This window comes from Anopheles cruzii, chromosome 2, assembly GCF_943734635.1.
Source record: "Anopheles cruzii chromosome 2, idAnoCruzAS_RS32_06, whole genome shotgun sequence".
NCBI classification, from domain to species: domain Eukaryota; kingdom Metazoa; phylum Arthropoda; class Insecta; order Diptera; family Culicidae; genus Anopheles; species Anopheles cruzii.
In genome coordinates, this window is record NC_069144.1 from 36,936,825 (window position 1) to 36,955,222 (window position 18,398).

The 18,398-nt window shown below is 49.8% G+C and overlaps 2 protein-coding genes and 1 pseudogene across 2 annotated transcripts; 1 reads left to right on the plus strand and 2 right to left on the minus strand.

The window, feature by feature from the left end:
* The first annotated feature begins 1,482 nt into the window (after positions 1–1,482).
* On the plus strand, positions 1,483–4,791 carry LOC128268873 (uncharacterized). The gene is made up of 7 exons (XM_053006160.1): positions 1,483–1,653; positions 1,720–1,966; positions 2,036–2,177; positions 2,244–2,326; positions 2,396–2,593; positions 3,853–4,119; positions 4,177–4,791. The coding sequence occupies exons 1-7, from the start codon at positions 1,546–1,548 to the stop codon at positions 4,380–4,382; spliced, it is 1,251 nt and encodes a 416-aa protein (XP_052862120.1). The 5' UTR covers positions 1,483–1,545; the 3' UTR covers positions 4,383–4,791.
* On the minus strand, positions 4,681–7,385 carry LOC128268872 (protein I'm not dead yet-like). The gene is made up of 7 exons (XM_053006159.1): positions 6,931–7,385; positions 6,357–6,861; positions 6,226–6,290; positions 5,693–6,148; positions 5,525–5,622; positions 5,151–5,431; positions 4,681–5,088 (listed from the first exon to the last, which is right to left on the minus strand). Exons 1-7 carry the CDS (start codon positions 6,996–6,998, stop codon positions 4,813–4,815), a joined length of 1,749 nt encoding a protein of 582 aa, XP_052862119.1. The 5' UTR covers positions 6,999–7,385; the 3' UTR covers positions 4,681–4,812.
* Positions 7,386–8,967: 1,582 nt separating this feature from the next.
* Positions 8,968–16,809, minus strand: LOC128277485 (protein I'm not dead yet-like; annotated as a pseudogene).
* Between the last annotated feature and the right edge of the window lie 1,589 nt (positions 16,810–18,398).

An 18,398-nucleotide genomic window follows, 5' to 3' on the forward strand; every position in this document is an offset into this window, starting at 1 on the left:
GGTTAATGGTGTGTTGGTTCCGTTTCGACGCGTCACAGCCGACTGGCGTGGCGTTAGCTTTTGGGTGGCTTCTCGCTTCTTTCGAGCGGTTTCCCTAGAGATAGACGCCGTTGCCCGGGGAAACTTTGCGGTAACCGGAGGCGACCCATGGCCTGTTTGTTTACACCGCCAAACATCGAACGGACCTGTTGAGCCGGCTGCCGCCGCGGCCGCCGATTGCGTGTCACGTCGCCGACAGTTGACACGAACGAACCGGGACCGGCCGTTATGTTCCGATTGGGGGCGATATGTTGTCCGCATCTCGCCGTCACACGTAGCCGTGGGCGTCCTGGATTTTTCTATGCACGCCAGAGCAGCACACAGAAATAAACAGAATGTGACGAAGCAAACGAATCGAGTCAAGACCCCAACGCTTAGGAAATTGAATAAAACTTGGGTCGTTCGATGCGATGATTTTTGAAAGGTTTGGGATTGCGGATTGCACTCACATCACGATATATTTAAACAATATTCGAGAATATTTTTCTGAAGAAACTTTAAAACGGCTTTTTACATGACAGTGTACGATACAGTCACAATATGCATTTAATTCACACCTTAAAAGATGCGTTACTTGTTTATGTCAACAATGGAAGTCACCAAAAAGAAAATTGGGTACATTTTACAGTTTTTCTTTGATAGAGGCGAAAATTCAAGCTAAGACCGCTGAAAATATACATGGTATTTATAATGCTGATGCTCTAACAGCTAGTTACGTTAATTTTGGTTTCACCGATTCGGTTCAGTTATTTTTTATTTTTGCACAAAGCTGAATTTAGAAAAAAAGTCGATGTTGGCAATTGATCGATAGTCGGTGAGCAGCAATTGAAACTGTTGCTAATAATTGATTTTATTATGTGTTAATTACATAATGAATCTTGTTTAATGTATTTTCTAACATCGCAAGTCCTCCAATTACATCACGAAATGATTATATTTAATTTACAACTGTGCTGTATAGTTAGTCGAAGGAAAATACACAAATTATACAGGTTATAGAGAGCTGTAAACAGTATCTATTAAAGATACATTATTTAAGCTAATATTTGCAGTCATTTTTGCAGTCAAGTTTTTTTAATGTACATACATTACGTGAACTGGCTGCAAAACAAAAATCAAAATCAACAAAGAAAATATTCAATTTTCACATTTTAAGATTCAGTTACGCAAGTGAGTGATTTAAAATCAATGGTTGAAACAAACGAAAGGCGTGTAGCGAATTGCCGTCATTGATTTTACCCGAAACCTATCTGTTTCTTAATTGCTGTGGCCAGTAAATTGGAACCGCCACAGAAATGGTCCAATGGCCCAGCTCGACATCGTAGTCGATCTCTCTTATCGTTATCTCACCACACCTTGTCACTGATTACAGCTTGTAATTGCTCCATCGCGAAGTTGATTTATTACGCCTGTCACTGTCAGTGAAACCGCGTCAGTGGAGAAAGTGTTGCGCTAGCTGGATAATTCACAACTTTACAATCCCCGTGGGCGACACAAAAACACACCATGAATCTACTCTTCGGCCTGATGGTGCTGGCCTCGCACGGAGTCCTTCGAACCGGAGCCCAGCTGGAGCTCACCAATAACTACGTCTGCACCGAGGACTTTTGTGATGTGGGCCCATCAGCGCGCATTTTGCAACTTCCGACCCTGATAACAGTTCTACTTCCTGTCCCTCAGAACTACCGAGAGAACAACGAGTGTGAACCGCTGCGGATCGCTTGCCGGGCGATGAATGCGACCCACAACGGGATCATCTTCCCGTCGGCCACACCGTGTTCCTGCTGCCGGACGTGCATCGAGAACCTGCGTCTCGGCGACGACTGTTCCGTGGGCGGGCTGGGATTTCCGGTACCGGCCGGTATCTGCGGTCCCGGACTGTACTGCAAGGTGGCGGACGGGGACGAGCATCCAACCTGTCAACCGAGTACGTATCCTGCGCGCGCCACTCCAGACTTAACCACTGATCCCCATTCACTCCCTCTCCCCGGCACAGTGTTGGAGTCCAGCAAATGCTACACGGCTCAGAAGGAATTTGACGATCAGCGCCAGGCAGGACTGATCGGCCATCTAATGCAGCGCCCGGAGTGCGATGCGGACGGCAATTATCAGCCCGTTCGATGCATCCCCGGACAGACGTATGCGGGTGTCAAATGGCTGCCACGAGGGCATCTCACTCACTGTCGCTCTGTCTCTCTTCCCAGGTGCTACTGCGTCGATGAAGATGGACAGCGCATCTTTGGTGAGGCGGTCCACACGGCCAACATCCAGATATCGATGAGATGCGGTAGGGGCTCGAGGTTCAGGGGCTAAAGGGGTGATACGCTAATGATTGGGGCTGTCTCCCACTTTGCAGAGTGTTCCCGATTGGCCGGGAAAGCCCGCAAGCTGCTCAACTCTCCGTACCCGGTGCTAACGTCGCGGTGCGACTCGAAAGGCTCGTTCGATCAGCTGCAGTGCGTCGATCAGATGTGTGTCTGCGTTGACATGCACACCGGTCAGCCTACGTCGGACCTTCGCAATGTTACCAGGGGTCTCTCGACCCTACCATGCTGTAAGTAGTAGCGGGTGTTTGTCGTAGTAGAAGCCTGTTTGTCCCACACACCCTACTAGGTTGTTCATTCAGTTCATTAAGTCCATAAGAAGGACACATTTTTAAGGTTTGAAACATACTTTATTATTCAGTATGGTCTCCCTGAACTTCAATACACTTCCCTAAGATGAGATTTCGGAAGGTCTTCAAAATAAGTTTCCGCGACTGCTATGACGTCATCATTTAATGAAAAACGCTTTCTGAGCACGATTTTTTTATGGTCTGAAAACAGATGGAAGTCGCTTGGGGCCAAATCTGTTGAATACGGTGGATGCTTCAACAATTCGAATTTAAGTTCAAGGATTTTTGCCATTTTCAAAATGCTCTTGTGGCACGGCGCAAAGATATGTCTTGATGAAAAAGGATTTGTTTCTTCTTCAAACCGGGTCTTTTTTCACGAATTTTCACCGTGAGTTTGTCTAATAGTTTACAACTGTAATCTAAATTTATTGTTTTACCAGTTTGCGAGTGATCCGAAAACAAAATTCCATTCGTTTCGGAGCCGAAGAAACAGGTTCAAACAACTCTTTAGCCTCTTGTTTTAATTCAGAATCATATTGATAGACCCGAGTCTCATCCACAGTGATGATTTAATGCACAAAATCCACTTTATCCTTTCGAAAAAGCTCAAAATGTTGAGGAGAATCTTGCATTCGAATGCGTTTTTGATCCATTTTTACCGAATGCGGCACCCATTTTGCAAACAGCTTTCTGAAACCCAAATTTTCATTCAAAAAATTGGTTATACTGCTTAATCTGATGGCTAGGTCTTATACTAAATCTCTGTCAGTGATTCGACGATATTCTAATACGATATCCTGTATTTTTTTTTACGATTTGAGGTATTGTTTCTGTTTTTTGGCGTTTTTAACATTGATCGTCTTGAAGCTAGTACGACCACGTTTTAACTCAGAAAGGCCTCTTTTTATTTTCCAATTAAAGGTGAAGAATCCTTATAGACTTTTAACATTCGTTCGTAAATGTCCTTTGCTTTTAAACCTTCCAAAAATAATAATTCGATCACTGCACGATACCTGATTTTTTCCGTTGAAAAAAATACTGTGACACGTCGATACTAAATGGCTTGTAAAACAAAATTAAGTAACGGATTTAAATGAAATTTCACATATGTTCACATGAAGAGTGTACCAACATAACCGCCCTCTGGTATCGAACGCTAAAACTTAATGAACGCCCTAGTAATTCGTGGCTCTTCTCAGTCGACAGGAGACTCCACGAAAACACCACCTACCTGCGGGACTGTGAGAACGTCAAACTGACCCAACTGTACGACATCAGTGAGTATCGGGCGAACGATTACAACGTGCTCGAGTTCGACCGGGACATCTGCCAGCCGGATGGGTACTACGAGCGCGTCCAGCGTCACCCGGCCGGGCACTTCCTGTACTGCTCGGACCGGGACGGGGCCATGATCGAGAACTACCAGGCGCCCGCGAACACGCGCCTGGCTGCCACCATGACCTGCAGTAAGTACGCCCAATCTTGGCCCCCTGCGCGACTTCCTAACAACATTTTTCCCACAGAGTGTGCCAGGGCTCGGAAGTTGCTGGTGGACAGCAAAAGTCTAGACGTTCCGGAGTGCTGCCCGAACGGTAACTACCGCAGTTTGGCCTGTCGGCGGGGCGAGTGCTACTGCGTGGACGAGGACGGCAACCAGGTTGGGATCGAGCGACCGGAAAAGGATAAACGCAATCTGCCGTGCTACAACGGAGGTGACTTCTGTGCCTGAGTCGCCACAACGTGACCGACGCCACGTGGGTGGAATCTAAATGAGTCGCCCCGACACGTGGCGTTCATCAGGGGCCCATGATCGATAGATAAGACGGGCGCAGCAGGCAACATTGTTGCAACCTGGGTTGGCAATGAATTCACGTTCTCGACGAATATGTTTACGGAACCGTTTCATTTACCAGCTGAATGGCCCCAGCCGTTGGTATTGTGTACAATTTGTTTCTATTTATACATCATTGCCATTTTAAAGAAGAAACTCCAGCACGCTCCACATTGCAAGAGGGCATCGTCAGGCATTCGTTAAATAAAGTTAATTTTATTAAACTCTGCCTTAATGACTACAACAATGTAAAAAAACAATGGCTTACATCGAATGGCACGCGCGATAAAAATAAAAAAACCTAAAGGAATACATTTCCAACAGCGTCTCAATACAAGGAATCGTTTCGATGGCGAGCCCACTCCGGGAACGTGGCCAGCTCCGGATAGATGACCGCGCCCCACGTCGGGAAGCTGGCCCACATGACGAGCAGGGTGACCACCGACGGACCGATACCGGCCACGGCCATGTCCTTGATGCGAATGCTGCCCACTCCCGCGACGATCGCATTCGGCGGTGTCCCGACGGGCAGATGGAACGAGAAGCTACAGACCATCGCCACCGGAAACATCAGGTACAGTGGATGAATTTCAATCGCGATCGCCTGCAGAAGCAAAGTGCCGTCGTTTAGCGCCGTACTCGTACCATATGAGGAGCAAACCTTACCACTTCGGCCAACACCGGCAGCACCACGTTGCAGATGGCCACGTTTGACGTAAATTCCGTCAGGAACTCACCGACCATACAGAGCACGAACAGTAGCAGCAGCGGTGGTAGAACCTTCAGCCCGGCCAACGATTGGCCCAGGAGGGCAGACATCCCGGACACCCGGCCACCCTCAGCCAGGGCGAAGCCACCTCCGAGCAGGAACAGTAAACTCCAGGGCGTTTTTTGGTTAATGAAACGCCACGTGAGCAGCCCGGAAGACGGTTTTTTGGGGAGTTTGCCTACGAAAAACGAGAGAGCGAGCCGGTCGAGTGGTGAATTTCGGAAGCACGCGAGGTGAAAAGCTCATACGCGGAAGCTTTCAAGCAACTCACCAGCGCCCTTGCGGCAGAACGACAAACAACTCCAATCGGCGGGAACGATAAAAAGCATGATGACGATGAAAATGGCGGGAGTGGCGTCTTTGATTTTGCTAAGCGGGAACCACGTGGTGGTGGTGTAAATTATTCTGCCATTCACGCTATGCTTCAAAAGTTACTTACATGCCAGGGATGAGGTCCGCCCAACCGCTTACGAAGCCGGGCTCGCGGGTGAAGTACAGCACCACGGATAGGACGAAGAAAAAGGCGACCCCGATTTCGTGCGAAGACATGGGCCCCAGCTCCCGGTACCGTTGCTCGATGACACGCTTGGCCACGGCTTCTCCCTCGGGTCCAATGTTGGCGGCCTTCGCTTCTTCGCTTTTCGGTCTGAAAAGTCCCATAAACAGCCACTGCAGGTACAGCCAGGTGAAGAACGTGTACACCAGCATTCCGGGCACGTTGTAGAACATAAACTTCGGGAAATCGATCCCGGGAGCATCCGGGAACCGGCTCTCGTAGATGCCCTTCAGCGTAAGGTTCGTTCCCGATCCTACAATCGTACCGCAGCCACCGCAGGTCGCCGCGTAGGCCGTTCCGATGTAGTAGCAAAGGGTGATCTTCGTCGGCCGAGGTGTGCTGGAAAACGCGGACCAGAAGTGTCAGACAACAGTGGCCGGGACAAGGATCTCCGGGACATCGGACCGCCTTCTTACCTGTCTTCGTCGGAGACCGCACTTTCGATCGATTTCGGCCTATCGTACATCTTGCACAGTCCTTGCTGGAAAGGGTAACGGTTCGCCGTCAACAAGGTCGTTCCGATCTCTGCCGAGGTCCCATTACTTACCGCTTCCAGCTCCTCGAGGACCGCCTGTACGATCGGGCACATCATCGCCACCGTGGCCGTGTTCGAGATCCACATCGAGACGAACATCGTAACGGCGGTCAGTCCGAACGTTAGCCGCCGTTGGCTGCAGCCGATCACAGAGATCACTTTCAGGGCGACTCGTTTGTGCAGATTACAGTACTCGACCGCCAGTGCCATCACGATCCCCCCCACGAACATCATCATTGTGTCCTTCATGTACATCATACAGGTCTGATTCGTTCCGAGGATGCCCATCATTGGGAACAGCACGATCGGCAGCATAGATGTGATCGGCAGGGGAAGCGCTTCCGTGATCCAAAATACGGCCATCACGGCGACGACATACATACACCGGAACGGGGGTGTCGTGTCGTACAGGAAGATACCCCCGGCAAGACATGGGACCGCCAGCACCAGTAGCGTCTTCCAGTACACGCCCATAAACAGCCACCACCGGCGGCAACATCCCTGTGGTCGATCCGGCCTGTCGGAGATCAATCGGCACAATTAGGAATCTCCGGAACTGCGCCTCCCCGCGGGGATCACTACTCACGCCGTCTGCTCGATCGGCAGCGTCAGGAGCTCCTTGCTGCGCGCCGCCATCTCCGTCGGTTGCGACATCGCTCAGCGTCCGCGGAAACACACAAAGCACCGAAACTGTTCGCACACACAATCGTTCAATTAAGCCGAGCCGACCCCGATGTGCACCCCGAATCCCTTTAGGCGCAAGAGTGCGCGCGCGCGTGATCCGATCCGTCACCGTCCGCCGATGTGCCGCAACTGGCCGCGTTCTGTGTTTGGCCGCGGCACGCGGCAACAGTTACGCGCACTTTACGCTCGGCGCTCGAATTGCTCTTTTATCACACGCGGTGTCGGTGTCCCTACCACCCCGCCCGAAATTGTTGCCACTGACCGGAACTATTTGTGCCACTAATCCGACACCCGTTCACCCGCCCGTGTCGTCGTCGGGTGTCTCTCTTTCACAGCAGCAGCGCAACCTTCGATCGGTCCCCCCCTAAACCACACACGGTTCCTTGCGAGCCGACGGAAGCTGAATGAACGGTGTCGGTGCTGAGCGTCTTGCTAAAAGGCATCCTTCCTGATACCGAGCCGAGCGTCGAGCGCCACAAGCCACAGCTGTTCAAATGTGTTCGAAGGGCCGATCGAACAGTGACGCGGGTTGGGTTCACGCCGGATAGTGGGGATGTCCACTGCGACCACGGTAGCCCCTTATCGCGCAACTCACTGTGACCGCCATCGCTCATCGACCTAATTTTGAAAACTATTATAAGGTTAAGAGCCGGAGTGGAGTCGGCTCGTTCCGTCCAATCTGGCTCGATTGGCAAGATAATCAGTATCATCGGGGGCTCCGTTCACATTCCGCAATCGTTTCGAATGTCAGATAAGTTGCGTCCTCAGCGAGAAACGACTGTGACGTCGATTGATTAAGCGAAAGGTACACTTTCCTATTCTATATTTACCAGCACGATCGAAGTAGTAACTTACCGATCGACCCACGGACACTCGGATCGTCGCGCGTTTCCTGTCGATTGCCCAAGGCGACAAATCGCCACCACTCGATCGCGTTATCGCACGTGCGCAAGTTCGACGGCTTGTCGTAATGATGTCACAGAATTTCGGCAGCTTCCTTGACCCCCGTCGGTGGTCAAGTTCATCGCGGTCTAGTTGCCCAGTACGGTACTTTAGCACGCGGTTCCAGCCCCGACCCGAGCCAGCCAGCAAAGGACAACCGCGACCAACGAGGATCAGCGAGCGCGCGTTGCGATCGGAACCGAGTCAAAACAGGAAACACGTTTACGCGGGTCATTAAACGTCATTGATCCAGCGGCCTGACCTCGGCTGATGTAAGTTTAAGTTCAGGCACGTAAACTTCGCCGGCCGCTAGCGGCTCGTGCGATACGTACGAGGTTATGAATATTTTTGACAAACCCCTTTGGAGGAGGAGTTGGTACTTGCAATTAGTTCCGTAATTTTGTTCGGCTGTGTATCGATCGTCAGAAAGCGCAATGATGGCTGTGCAATGCACACAGCAACACCCCGACCCCCGAGAGAGCATAACGCAGGCCGAGGGGTGTTAACACGACAAGCATATTTACCAAACAACCCGCGCCTTGTTTTTCAAAGGCAGGGAAATTATAATTTATTTCTATCGATCTCGCAGATCACGCTGATTGCATACGCCAAAGGCGCGTTCGCCTTCGTCGTCATTCGGGATAGTTTTTGTTTTCATGTAATAATGTTGTTGTTTATCGTTTTGCGGGGCCCATTTACAACCTTGTTTTGACCACAAACAGACCCGAACACCCAAGAGGTTCTACGGATCATGTGGGAAAAATGATTGAAAATATTAGAAGCGAACGTGCTTCGGCTCGCTAATTTGTACCTACCGGGATTAGAATAGGGAACCCTTTTCCAAATGTTGAAAAGGGCTAACCGGAACTCGCATAACACCACTCGCTGGTACACTGGGCGGAACGTTCGATGGCGGTGTAACCTTCGGCAGTCGTTCCGTGTGACGTGATTCTTCATAACAAAGCCTTCACTTCAAAACATTCGTAAACAATCGTTGTATATTTATTGTACGTATGTCTTCTCCTGCACTCCAACACTCTGCTCACATCATGCAATGTCAGCGGTGTGCGTTTCCGATCGCTTTCTCCCCCTCTCTCTCTTTATTTCTTCGGGACAAAATATTTATAATCAACATGTCGTTTTGTCTAGACACTCGCGTCTCGAAGAAGCGCAGCATGGTTTCGTTTCTACTCTACTAAACACTAAGGTCGTTTGTTGTTCGCTGGCTGCGCGTCACCGCCTTGGTAAGGCTTGCGCCTTTCGCGCTTTGCTGAAATAATTTCGCTATGGAAGACCGACATGAAACTGTACACGCTAATGCAAAGTACCAAGTGATAAGTACCACGCACGAAAGTTCAAGTACTTTTCCTCGCCGATAGGTAGCAAACTAAAACGGAGTATCCTCGTCCACACGGCGGCAGTATTAAATCCGGTCCGGTCTGTAAATGCACATTCCCCCACATCGGCGCTCCCCGCACGTTTGGCACACACACACCTTTTTGGTACGTAACACTTCTAATTGTCTCCTCTAACTTTTTGCTACTGAAGTACTTCCGAAACACCTTAGTTTAGCGTGGCGTTCAGCACGACCGGCCGGGCCCAGTCGGGGAAGGTGGCCAGCTCCGGGTACACGACGGCGCCCCACGTCGGGAAGCTGGCCCAGATGACGAGCAGCGTGAATATCGACGGACCGATGCCGGCCACGGCCATATCCTTGATCGCAATGTTACCGACACCGGCCACGATCGCATTCGGTGGCGTTCCCACGGGCATGTGGAACGCAAAGCTACACGACATCGCGGCCGGGAACATCAGATATAGCGGATGAATCTCGATCGCGATCGCCTGCAGAAGCAAGAATTGGAAGCGTTAGAATAGGGTGCGGTTTAACTGGCGGTCTATGCTTGTTCTCTGTGGTTACAATGCTCCAAAACTAACTTGCAGCCAATACAAATCCGACTGAATAAAATTCTCAAAATGATCCTTAATTTACACTGGAGAACACCAACGAATCTTGTCCTAAACCTTACTGGTGCGCAAAGACTATCGTTCGAAATTGACAAACTAAAAGAAGTCTTAATCAACAGACGTAATGATTCTATCCACCCAACAATTTGAGAGTTAATTATCTGAAGTTTTCAAATTTAACTAATTTTAAGATGTTGTTAGTTATAAGTAGGATAAAACGACTCAATGCCACGTGGCATAACATATAATTTAAATAGATTTAAATCGAAACATTTTCTTTTGAATCTTTTTGATACCTTAGACTTATTAAATAGCTGCAATCCTAATGTGGAATATCTTTATGCTCTTATGTAACCAAGCATTTATGTCTAATAAAGATTCGATGTAATAAAAAAAATGGCGGTCTTGCCGGCGAATTCGTACCATTTCTGCCAGCACGGGCAAAATCACGTTACAGATGGCCACGTTCGAAGTGAATTCTGTGAGCGTTTGGGCCGTCAGACAGACGACGAACAGTAGCAACAGTGGAGGGAGCGTTTTCAGCCCGGCCAACGATTGTCCCAAGAGAGCGGACATTCCGGACACGCGGCCACCCTCGGCCAGCGCGAAGCCACCACCGAGCAGGAAGATTAGACTCCACGGAACTTTCTGGTTGATGAACTTCCACGTGATCAGCCCGGACGTAGCCTCGGTCGGGAGTCGGCCTGGGAAGGACAGTAACAAATTAGTCGACCGATCGATCCGCTTGGCGAACTCCTGCGATTACCTGGGTTGCTGCGGCAGAACTTTAAACACCGCCAGTTGGCCGGGATCATGAACAGCACAATCACGATAAACATGGCCGGAGTGGCATCCTTAATCTTACTGCAAGAAGCCAGAACAAGTCACGTATTAATTGTGCTTCCAGTCAAGCAACTTCCGGTCGTTTTGGGACTTACACGGTGTGCAGTACATCCGCCCAGCCAGTGATAAAGCCTGGCTCGCGAGTGAAGAACAGCACGACGGCCACGACGAACAGAAACGCCACGCTCTTCTCGTGCGACGTCATCGGTCCCAGCTCCTTGTAGCGGGTCTCAATCACCCGCTTCGCAACCGCTTCTCCCTCGGGCCCGATATCGGCCGCCTTCGCTTCTTCGCTGTTCGGTCTGTTCGGGACAAGCAAAACAGTGATTCCAGTTCGCTCTTCCGTGTGCGGTTTTTCGGCATCCGGATCCTACCTAAACATGCCCATGTACAGCCACTGAAGGTAGACCCAGGTGAGGAACGTGTACAGCAGCATTCCGGGCACGTTGTAGAACATAAACTTCGGGAAATCAATCCCCGGTGCGGTTGGGAATCGGCTCTCGTAGATACCCTTGAACGTGAGGTTTACTCCCGAACCGACGATCGTACCACATCCGCCGAGCGTGGACGCGTAGCTGCCCCCAGGAAGTAGCAGAGTGTCGTCTTTGTCGGCCGAGGAGGTCTGGAGGAAGGAGGAAAAGGTCGACGTTTAGAAACTGAATTGAAACAACGCTCCGGTTTCCACTCACTCGTCATCCAGCTTATCCTTGCCCAGCATGCCTTCCTCTTCGCCCGTCTTCTTCCTCCGTTCGTACATCTGGCAGAGTCCTTGCTGTAAGAATGTGGTGCGCAAAAAGGAATATTATTTCTCGTCCTCGTTTGCACGTCTCTGCGCTACGTACCGACTCCAGTTCCTCCAGAACGGCCTGCATGATTGGGCACATCATCGCTACGGCGGCCGTGTTCGAGATCCACATCGAGACGAACATTGTGACGGCGGTCAGTCCAAAGTTAAGCCTTCGCTGGCTGCATCCTATCACCGAGATCACCTTCAGGGCGACCCGTTTGTGCAGATTGCAGTACTCGACGGCCAGGGCAATAATGATACCACCGATAAACATTAACATCGTCTCCTTCATGTACATCATGCAGGTTCGATCGGTTTCTAGGACTCCCAGCACCGGGAACAGCACGATCGGCAGCATGGACGTCACGGGCAGGGGCAGCGCTTCCGTAACCCAGTACAGCGACATCAAGACCACCACGAACATACACCGGTAGGCCGGCGTGGTGTCGATGAGAAAGACGAGGCATGCGATCAGGGGTGCCACGATCACCACCATGCTCCGCCAGTAGGCTCCTATGAATTTCGTCGTTCGCCTACCGCACCCGACACGCGGTGCCGCCGCTGACTCTCTGGAAAAGACGAGACGAGAAAGTTCAATTAATTCGAGGTCGTAATTAAGTCACACTCCATTTGGATACGTACAGCGCAACCGCTTCCTCCATCTGCAGTTCCTTCTGATCAGCCATTTTGGACGGGGTTCGGCCTGGGGCCTAGGCGATCATATGTCCGCTCACGTCACTCTGCAAGAGAAAACGAGTAATTAAAACACCAGACTGGAAGTGTTGACGTTAGCGACCTCACTAGATGGTGACGAATGTGACATTTATTGTAACTAATTGATAACCATGGCACTCCATATCGAAGTGGGCTGGGTGAAAGATTACGCCGCGAATCGGTGTGACGTCATGAGGTATTTGTATTGCCGAGCGAGCCTCAATTAGCGGTCTGCCCACGGTTATCAGCCGAGCATCGTATACATACTTTTGGCCACAAACATTCACCGCTTCGGTATATAGGAAGATTACTTTCAATCGTAGTTTGTTTAGGGATGCAGATAACGGCGGGTGGAATCACCGCAACTTGCGAGCAAAGGGCGGCTCCTAAACGTTTAGAATTCTCGGCGCTCCATTCAAGTTTTGCCCTCAACTTGGTGTACACTATCAGGGTTCAAACTGACGTCTTTCGCACAGAAACCGATGGGACCACTGCCACTTATCAACACTGGCTGAAGGCACTGAATTGCCGACTCATGGCGGGCGAAGGAATGCTGTCATACGCCGCGCTAACGATGCAGATGTAATTACGCTTCCATTACTTCGAGTACCAAGAACAAGTTCTTCCCTTCAATTCAGCCTCCTCGCCGGGCGGACCTCTCAACGGGCAGAATTTACAGCCACTGTCTCGCAGTACTTTATTGCGTTGCTCTGAACGAGACGAACACCGAGCGCCATCGATGGCCAACGGCGCAAAACAAAGTCGCCTGCGTCACGCGCAGATTCCGTTCTGTCCGATAGTGCAAAACCATCCATTCCCTCGGGGCGGGGCTCTGTCGATAAGGTGGTGGAGGTTTGTAGCTTCTTATCGCCCAGCCCACAGAGTGTCATGTGGTTCTACTGGCTCTCCGATGGCGTAACTTCACGCTCCACGCCGTTAAAACGCCGTCCCGGGACGGCGCCCACACTCGGTGGCAACTGGGAGCGGTACCCGAGAGTTGTCGCCAGAGACACCGGCACTGAACTTGAACTACCGGTTGCATGGCATTAGCGAAAAGAATCTGCACAAACCGGTTCTGACATCGCGATTTGCATGCGACATCGCGAGGGTGCGACGCACCCGCTCAGGTCCGTTTCGACTCGCTCCGCGCGAAGAAGCCCCAAATCCGCCCAATATCGGGGAACTGGTTTCGAGCCTCCAGCACTGAAGCGGGCGTGAAAACGAAAGTGAATTTTTTGGGAGTAACCAGAGGGCTTCAAAGGTCAGGATCGCGATAGAGTGGACCGCCCGGGATGGAGTTTGAACCTGCGATAATGATTTCGCAAAGAATCCCAGCACGGCCGACCTCGGTTTGTGCGATCGAAGATGGGGGGTGCAGTATTTCACCCACCCGCTCAGGGTGGGCCCTTATCAGCCTTATCTGATACCAGGGTACTGCAGCCAAAGGCAACCGAAACGGAGCTGTATTTGACTGATGTGTTTCCAAACAACGTTGACCTCCCTTTGGGAGGCCGCTTACACGGGGATCCGCGAATGCAAATACCGTTCATCCGCAGCTGTCACTTGGCAATCCGTGGCGGTTCGTGTGATTAAAACGAGGAAAGCGACCTGTGATAAAGCCAGATTTATCTGGAATTATGGCCGACGAACCCCCGCGGCAAGGTAGTAATCGGGGGTTTTATCTTTCCGTGGCCAACCAACCGATTAGGATCATAGGACCACCAGCAGCTAGGAACTCGAAACTGGCGCACCCAAGATAACGCACCTGTACCGTTGGCGTCTTCGTTTTTCGATAGCAGATGGCCAAAAGTGTCTAAAAATACGGGGCCTGACCTTCGGGCGTCCGGCAAAAAATTGTGCATCTATAGGAGTAACGGACCTAATTGACGTCAATTTTAAGCGTTACCAGCAACTGGGCACCCCGTAACGGCCCCGAAATCGATGTGGTTATGCGTTGTGTCCAAAGGTTACGTAGAACGTGTTGCGCAACGGCGGGTTCATTAACGACTTTTTGCCGTATTCTAGAGACAGAATATCTTCGCCCGGAGGGGTGTCGAGTGATCGAGGTGTTGCGTTTGTCCGTGCGGAACGGAAAATAGGACACACCTTGAGCGGCCGCGTGTCAGACATCAATCCTGCCCAAAGTCCATTACCCGCACTTGGTGCGAACTTGAACCGGCAATGGAGGTCTAAATTTAGGAGGCCCTGTAGAACCGAAACCGGACGCGAAGCGCCGACCTGTCATAACCGACGCGCCGCCATCACGAGGACGTCAATGATCCGCGTTAACCCGCCGCCGATCTTGCGTCACTTGCGTTGCGCCAGCCAGCAACACATGCTTTGGTCCAATTCTCTGGCCGTATCTCCCGCGTACATCTGTGACCTATCTTCTTCGCAGAGCGCGCGCATTGTTGTTATCTTCCATATCTTGACAGATGGCGAGCCCGCGCAGCGATGACTCGAGGAGCAAACTTGTATGCTGTCCCGTGGGGTTTTCGCTGTCGATCGCGCAGGCTACGTGATGGAGTGAAGGCAGCCTTTCGCGAACTGCACTCGCGAAAGCGAAGGCTCGATTATTGGTTGGCTCCCCTTTTCGGGATGCAGTTCTGCACCGGTTACGCGCCAAAGAAGCCTGTTTTGACGAATGGAACGAGTTCCAGAGTAGCGTTCCAACACCGAGGCAGGGCAGATTCTGGAACCCATACTTATGTTGCCCCCGGGGGGGAGGGCATCGCAGTTCAAAAACAGAGATAACGACCACCGGTGGTGGTGCTATCATTTCACATGTGAGTTGTTTATACAGGTGTCCGATGCCGGCTCTCTAGAACGGTCCTGTGTTGGCAGCCTTTTTTGGTTTCCTTCGAACCAACAACAAAACGAGTTCCTTTATAAACAACACAAAACCATCATTCACACCGTTTCGTGATGTGAATTTGAATTTCAAATCTGTTTTTCTGGTTCACTCCGCTCGGGGGGCGCACCTTAGTCGTTGTCACTGCCACTTAGAACACCTCCGGCAATCGACTGAATACACAACACTCGCCCCAATCACGGGCGGTGCTAATCAGCAGCGAGAGGAAGAAGGAAATCCGTTCTAACGATGTACGACGCGCGAAAATTGGGAAAGTCAACGTGCGGCAGACACCTCTAGGACCTGCCGCTGGTTGCCAGTGACTGATAGCCCGTGACCCACACATACCGTTCGTTCGGTGGCCTTCAAATAGGAGGCCTCTGATCGGTTTACTAATAAAAAAAAGCACGCGCGTCGCATCTGGGCGCCGCGCACGCGGTTTCACATTTTCCGGTTATGTAACCGCCGATCAGCCGATGTCTGGGCCGGGGGGCCATCGGCACCGATCCGCTGCTGCTAGGCGCGCTCGGTTGAACTTTTCCGGTCAAAGATCAGCGATCAGCGAGGCTATCAAAATTCGGTTCTAAGGCAGGGGATTGCGATAACGTCCAGCGAGCGGCCGATCGGCGTGGAAAGAACAACCAAATCAACCTCATTCATTCGCTCGTTGATCAGAGTCCGCTCGTCAGAGATTGCCACACTCTGATGCACTCTCAAATGGGGCTGCGCAGAATGCCAGCTTGGGGCGGTTGATGATGGCCACAGGCATCGTTAATCGACTGTAATTGTAGCTCCACGCCAGAACGGCGACGACGACGATGCAGGACGTCGATGCTCCGATCGCGTTCTCCAGTTCAACGCGCCACAGTGCGATGCACAACTGTAGAACCGGACCGCGATCGAGCGTAATCGTCATGCATCGCCTGCCACCGGAAGCTGTAATTGTTGGCTTTTCCATCCCAGCATAATCATTTTTCGTTCTCCATTACACTGCACGATCAGTCACTCCGAGCGATCAGGAGCACAACTAGAGAACGGGTCGCAAGGTCCGGGAGATATTTTTATCCTGCCTCACGATGGTGCTATTTTTAAGGCGACCCCTCCGGCCGGCAAACCCTAAAACACATTAAATCTAAACATCCGAGGCGATCATCGATGACTGTGACGTGCATTACGCCCCGCGCACTCGAACGCCCACCGCCAGGACGCATTTCTTGGATGCTGCGATTTGCTTTTCTCAATTCCATTCACGACTGAACATGAATCTAACCATATACAAACACACTCACTCACAAACTTCTCTTCAAATACGCACGCACACGCACACGCACACACAAACATGGGATCGCACGGGTCACAAACTTCACGCCTAGAACTACGCGCGATAAGGCATAAGTCGGAGTAGGATCACTTTCTTCAGAAAACCTGACAAACCGGCCTCGCAGAATAAAAAAAGGCTGCTGCGCTTTGCGTTTACCTTTCGCGATTTGATCACCTTGTGCAGCGCCGCCGGGACCGCTTGCTGCTGCTAGCAACTGCAACGCTGCAATTGCAACTGCAACTCTAGCACTTTTGCCCTGCACAAAAACACATCCACATACACACAGAGAGAGAACGGTGCCGGGGTAAAGAACGCCGCACCGAACGAACGAGACAGGGACAGACGGAACGGCCAAACCGCCCGCCAGAATGAATGAAGTCGGACTGAAGATTCAGATGGCGTGCGTCGAACTTGAGACCTCGCGCATCGGCGGCGGCGTGCGTGAAACACGCCGCACTGCGCCACCACCCTTTGAGCCGTTTGCGCAGCCCGGTTTTCGCGGAATAACGATCAGTTATTCGCGGTGAAAAGTGATTCGAATTTCCACGCCAAGTCGCCGAAGAGGAAAACGAAGAGCCAGCAAAAGGAACAAGTGTTATTGGCGAAATAACTTGTGGAAAGATATCAAAACTTAAATGGTTCAAATGGTTAAAATGTTCTTTTTTGCATCAATGATCCCTTAATATACATACATCATTCATTTGCATGTGTTTTTGATTGATTTTTGATTTAATAAAGTAATTTTTCATACTCGTATTAGATGGTGACGATGAACTTTTGATACATACTGTAACTGATTTTTTTTAACGGGAAAAGAGCCATCTAACAGGAAAATGATGAAATAATAGTAGTGAAATATTGTAATTTTCAATGAAATTTCAACATCCGGCGGACATTTACGCAAGATTACGCCACTATGGGAAAAAGGCGGTCATAAACAATATTAAACAGGGAGGTATTTAGTTATATTTTCCTATATTTCTTGTTGTCTTTCATGTTGCCAAAGTCGAAAGAGTGATGAAAATGACTTTTTAAATCATTCTTAAACGAATATTTAAATATTTTTTTATCATGAAGGAAAACATAAATGAAGATATTGCGATTGAGCCAGTATTTAGTCAAGTATATAAAATTTTAGTTTGGATGAAGCAATAGACTGATAAGTATTCTATCAAACGTCTCAAAAATAGTTCATGGGTTGGATACTTCGGATGGTAATAGTTCCTTGTTTCAAAATTCCCACATATGCTTTTTTACACTCATAATGCATTAGATTTTTATCAGAAATGCGATATTTGCAGGCGATTATGCGTTAAAACTGTTTAGTGTAATGCAGATTGCATATCTCAGGCGTTTAAATACCTTAAAATATCGAAAAAACGTTATTTATGATACTTGAAGGTATTACACATAAAATGTTAAATTTAATCAAAACACATGCAAAGAAAAAAGAAAAAAAAGTAGTCATTAGATTCTTCCTAAAACCAAATATGTCCGTACAATTTCCCCATTGTGCACGTTGTCGTAGGTCGTGTACGAGGTTTTTCGGAACTCGGGAGTCTGGTATGATTCCTTACCAAAACGAACTTGATTTAATTGGAGTTTCGATAGAACAATTTATTAGACTGGAAAGACTACATTAGAATGTTACGCCTTTAGAATTCAAATGGGCCAACTTGGAATTAGAATTTGCGCATTCCTGTCAACTAAATGTCCTAAATTTATTTAAAGGTGATTTGGCGAGGAATTTGGTTCAACTCATGGCATGATTTAAGAAGAAGTCAATGGAACATCTCTGATACTGTTCCCGTTCCTGATTGGCTTCCTGATTTCAGAGTATGAAGCACTGCGGAAAGTCTACTTATCTACCCTTTTTACACCTTGAAAAACTATATCGCTTGAAAGAATAAACCCTCCGAAATTCCCCAAATGCTCAAAACTTCA

Bases quoted from the DNA above. Each gene is read 5' to 3' on its own strand.
- LOC128268873 (XM_053006160.1), top strand. From the start codon at position 1,546: ATGAATCTACTCTTCGGCCTGATGGTGCTGGCCTCGCACGGAGTCCTT. The intron at 2,327-2,395 runs GTAGGGGCTCGA...CCCACTTTGCAG, and splicing joins CCAGATATCGATGAGATGCG to AGTGTTCCCGATTGGCCGGG. The intron at 2,594-3,852 runs GTAAGTAGTAGC...GGCTCTTCTCAG, and splicing joins TCTCTCGACCCTACCATGCT to TCGACAGGAGACTCCACGAA.
- LOC128268872 (XM_053006159.1), bottom strand. From the start codon at position 6,998: ATGTCGCAACCGACGGAGATGGCGGCGCGCAGCAAGGAGCTCCTGACG. The intron at 6,291-6,356 runs GTAAGTAATGGG...TACCCTTTCCAG, and splicing joins TCCTCGAGGAGCTGGAAGCG to CAAGGACTGTGCAAGATGTA. The intron at 5,432-5,524 runs GTGAGTTGCTTG...CGTTTTTCGTAG, and splicing joins GTTCTGCCGCAAGGGCGCTG to GCAAACTCCCCAAAAAACCG.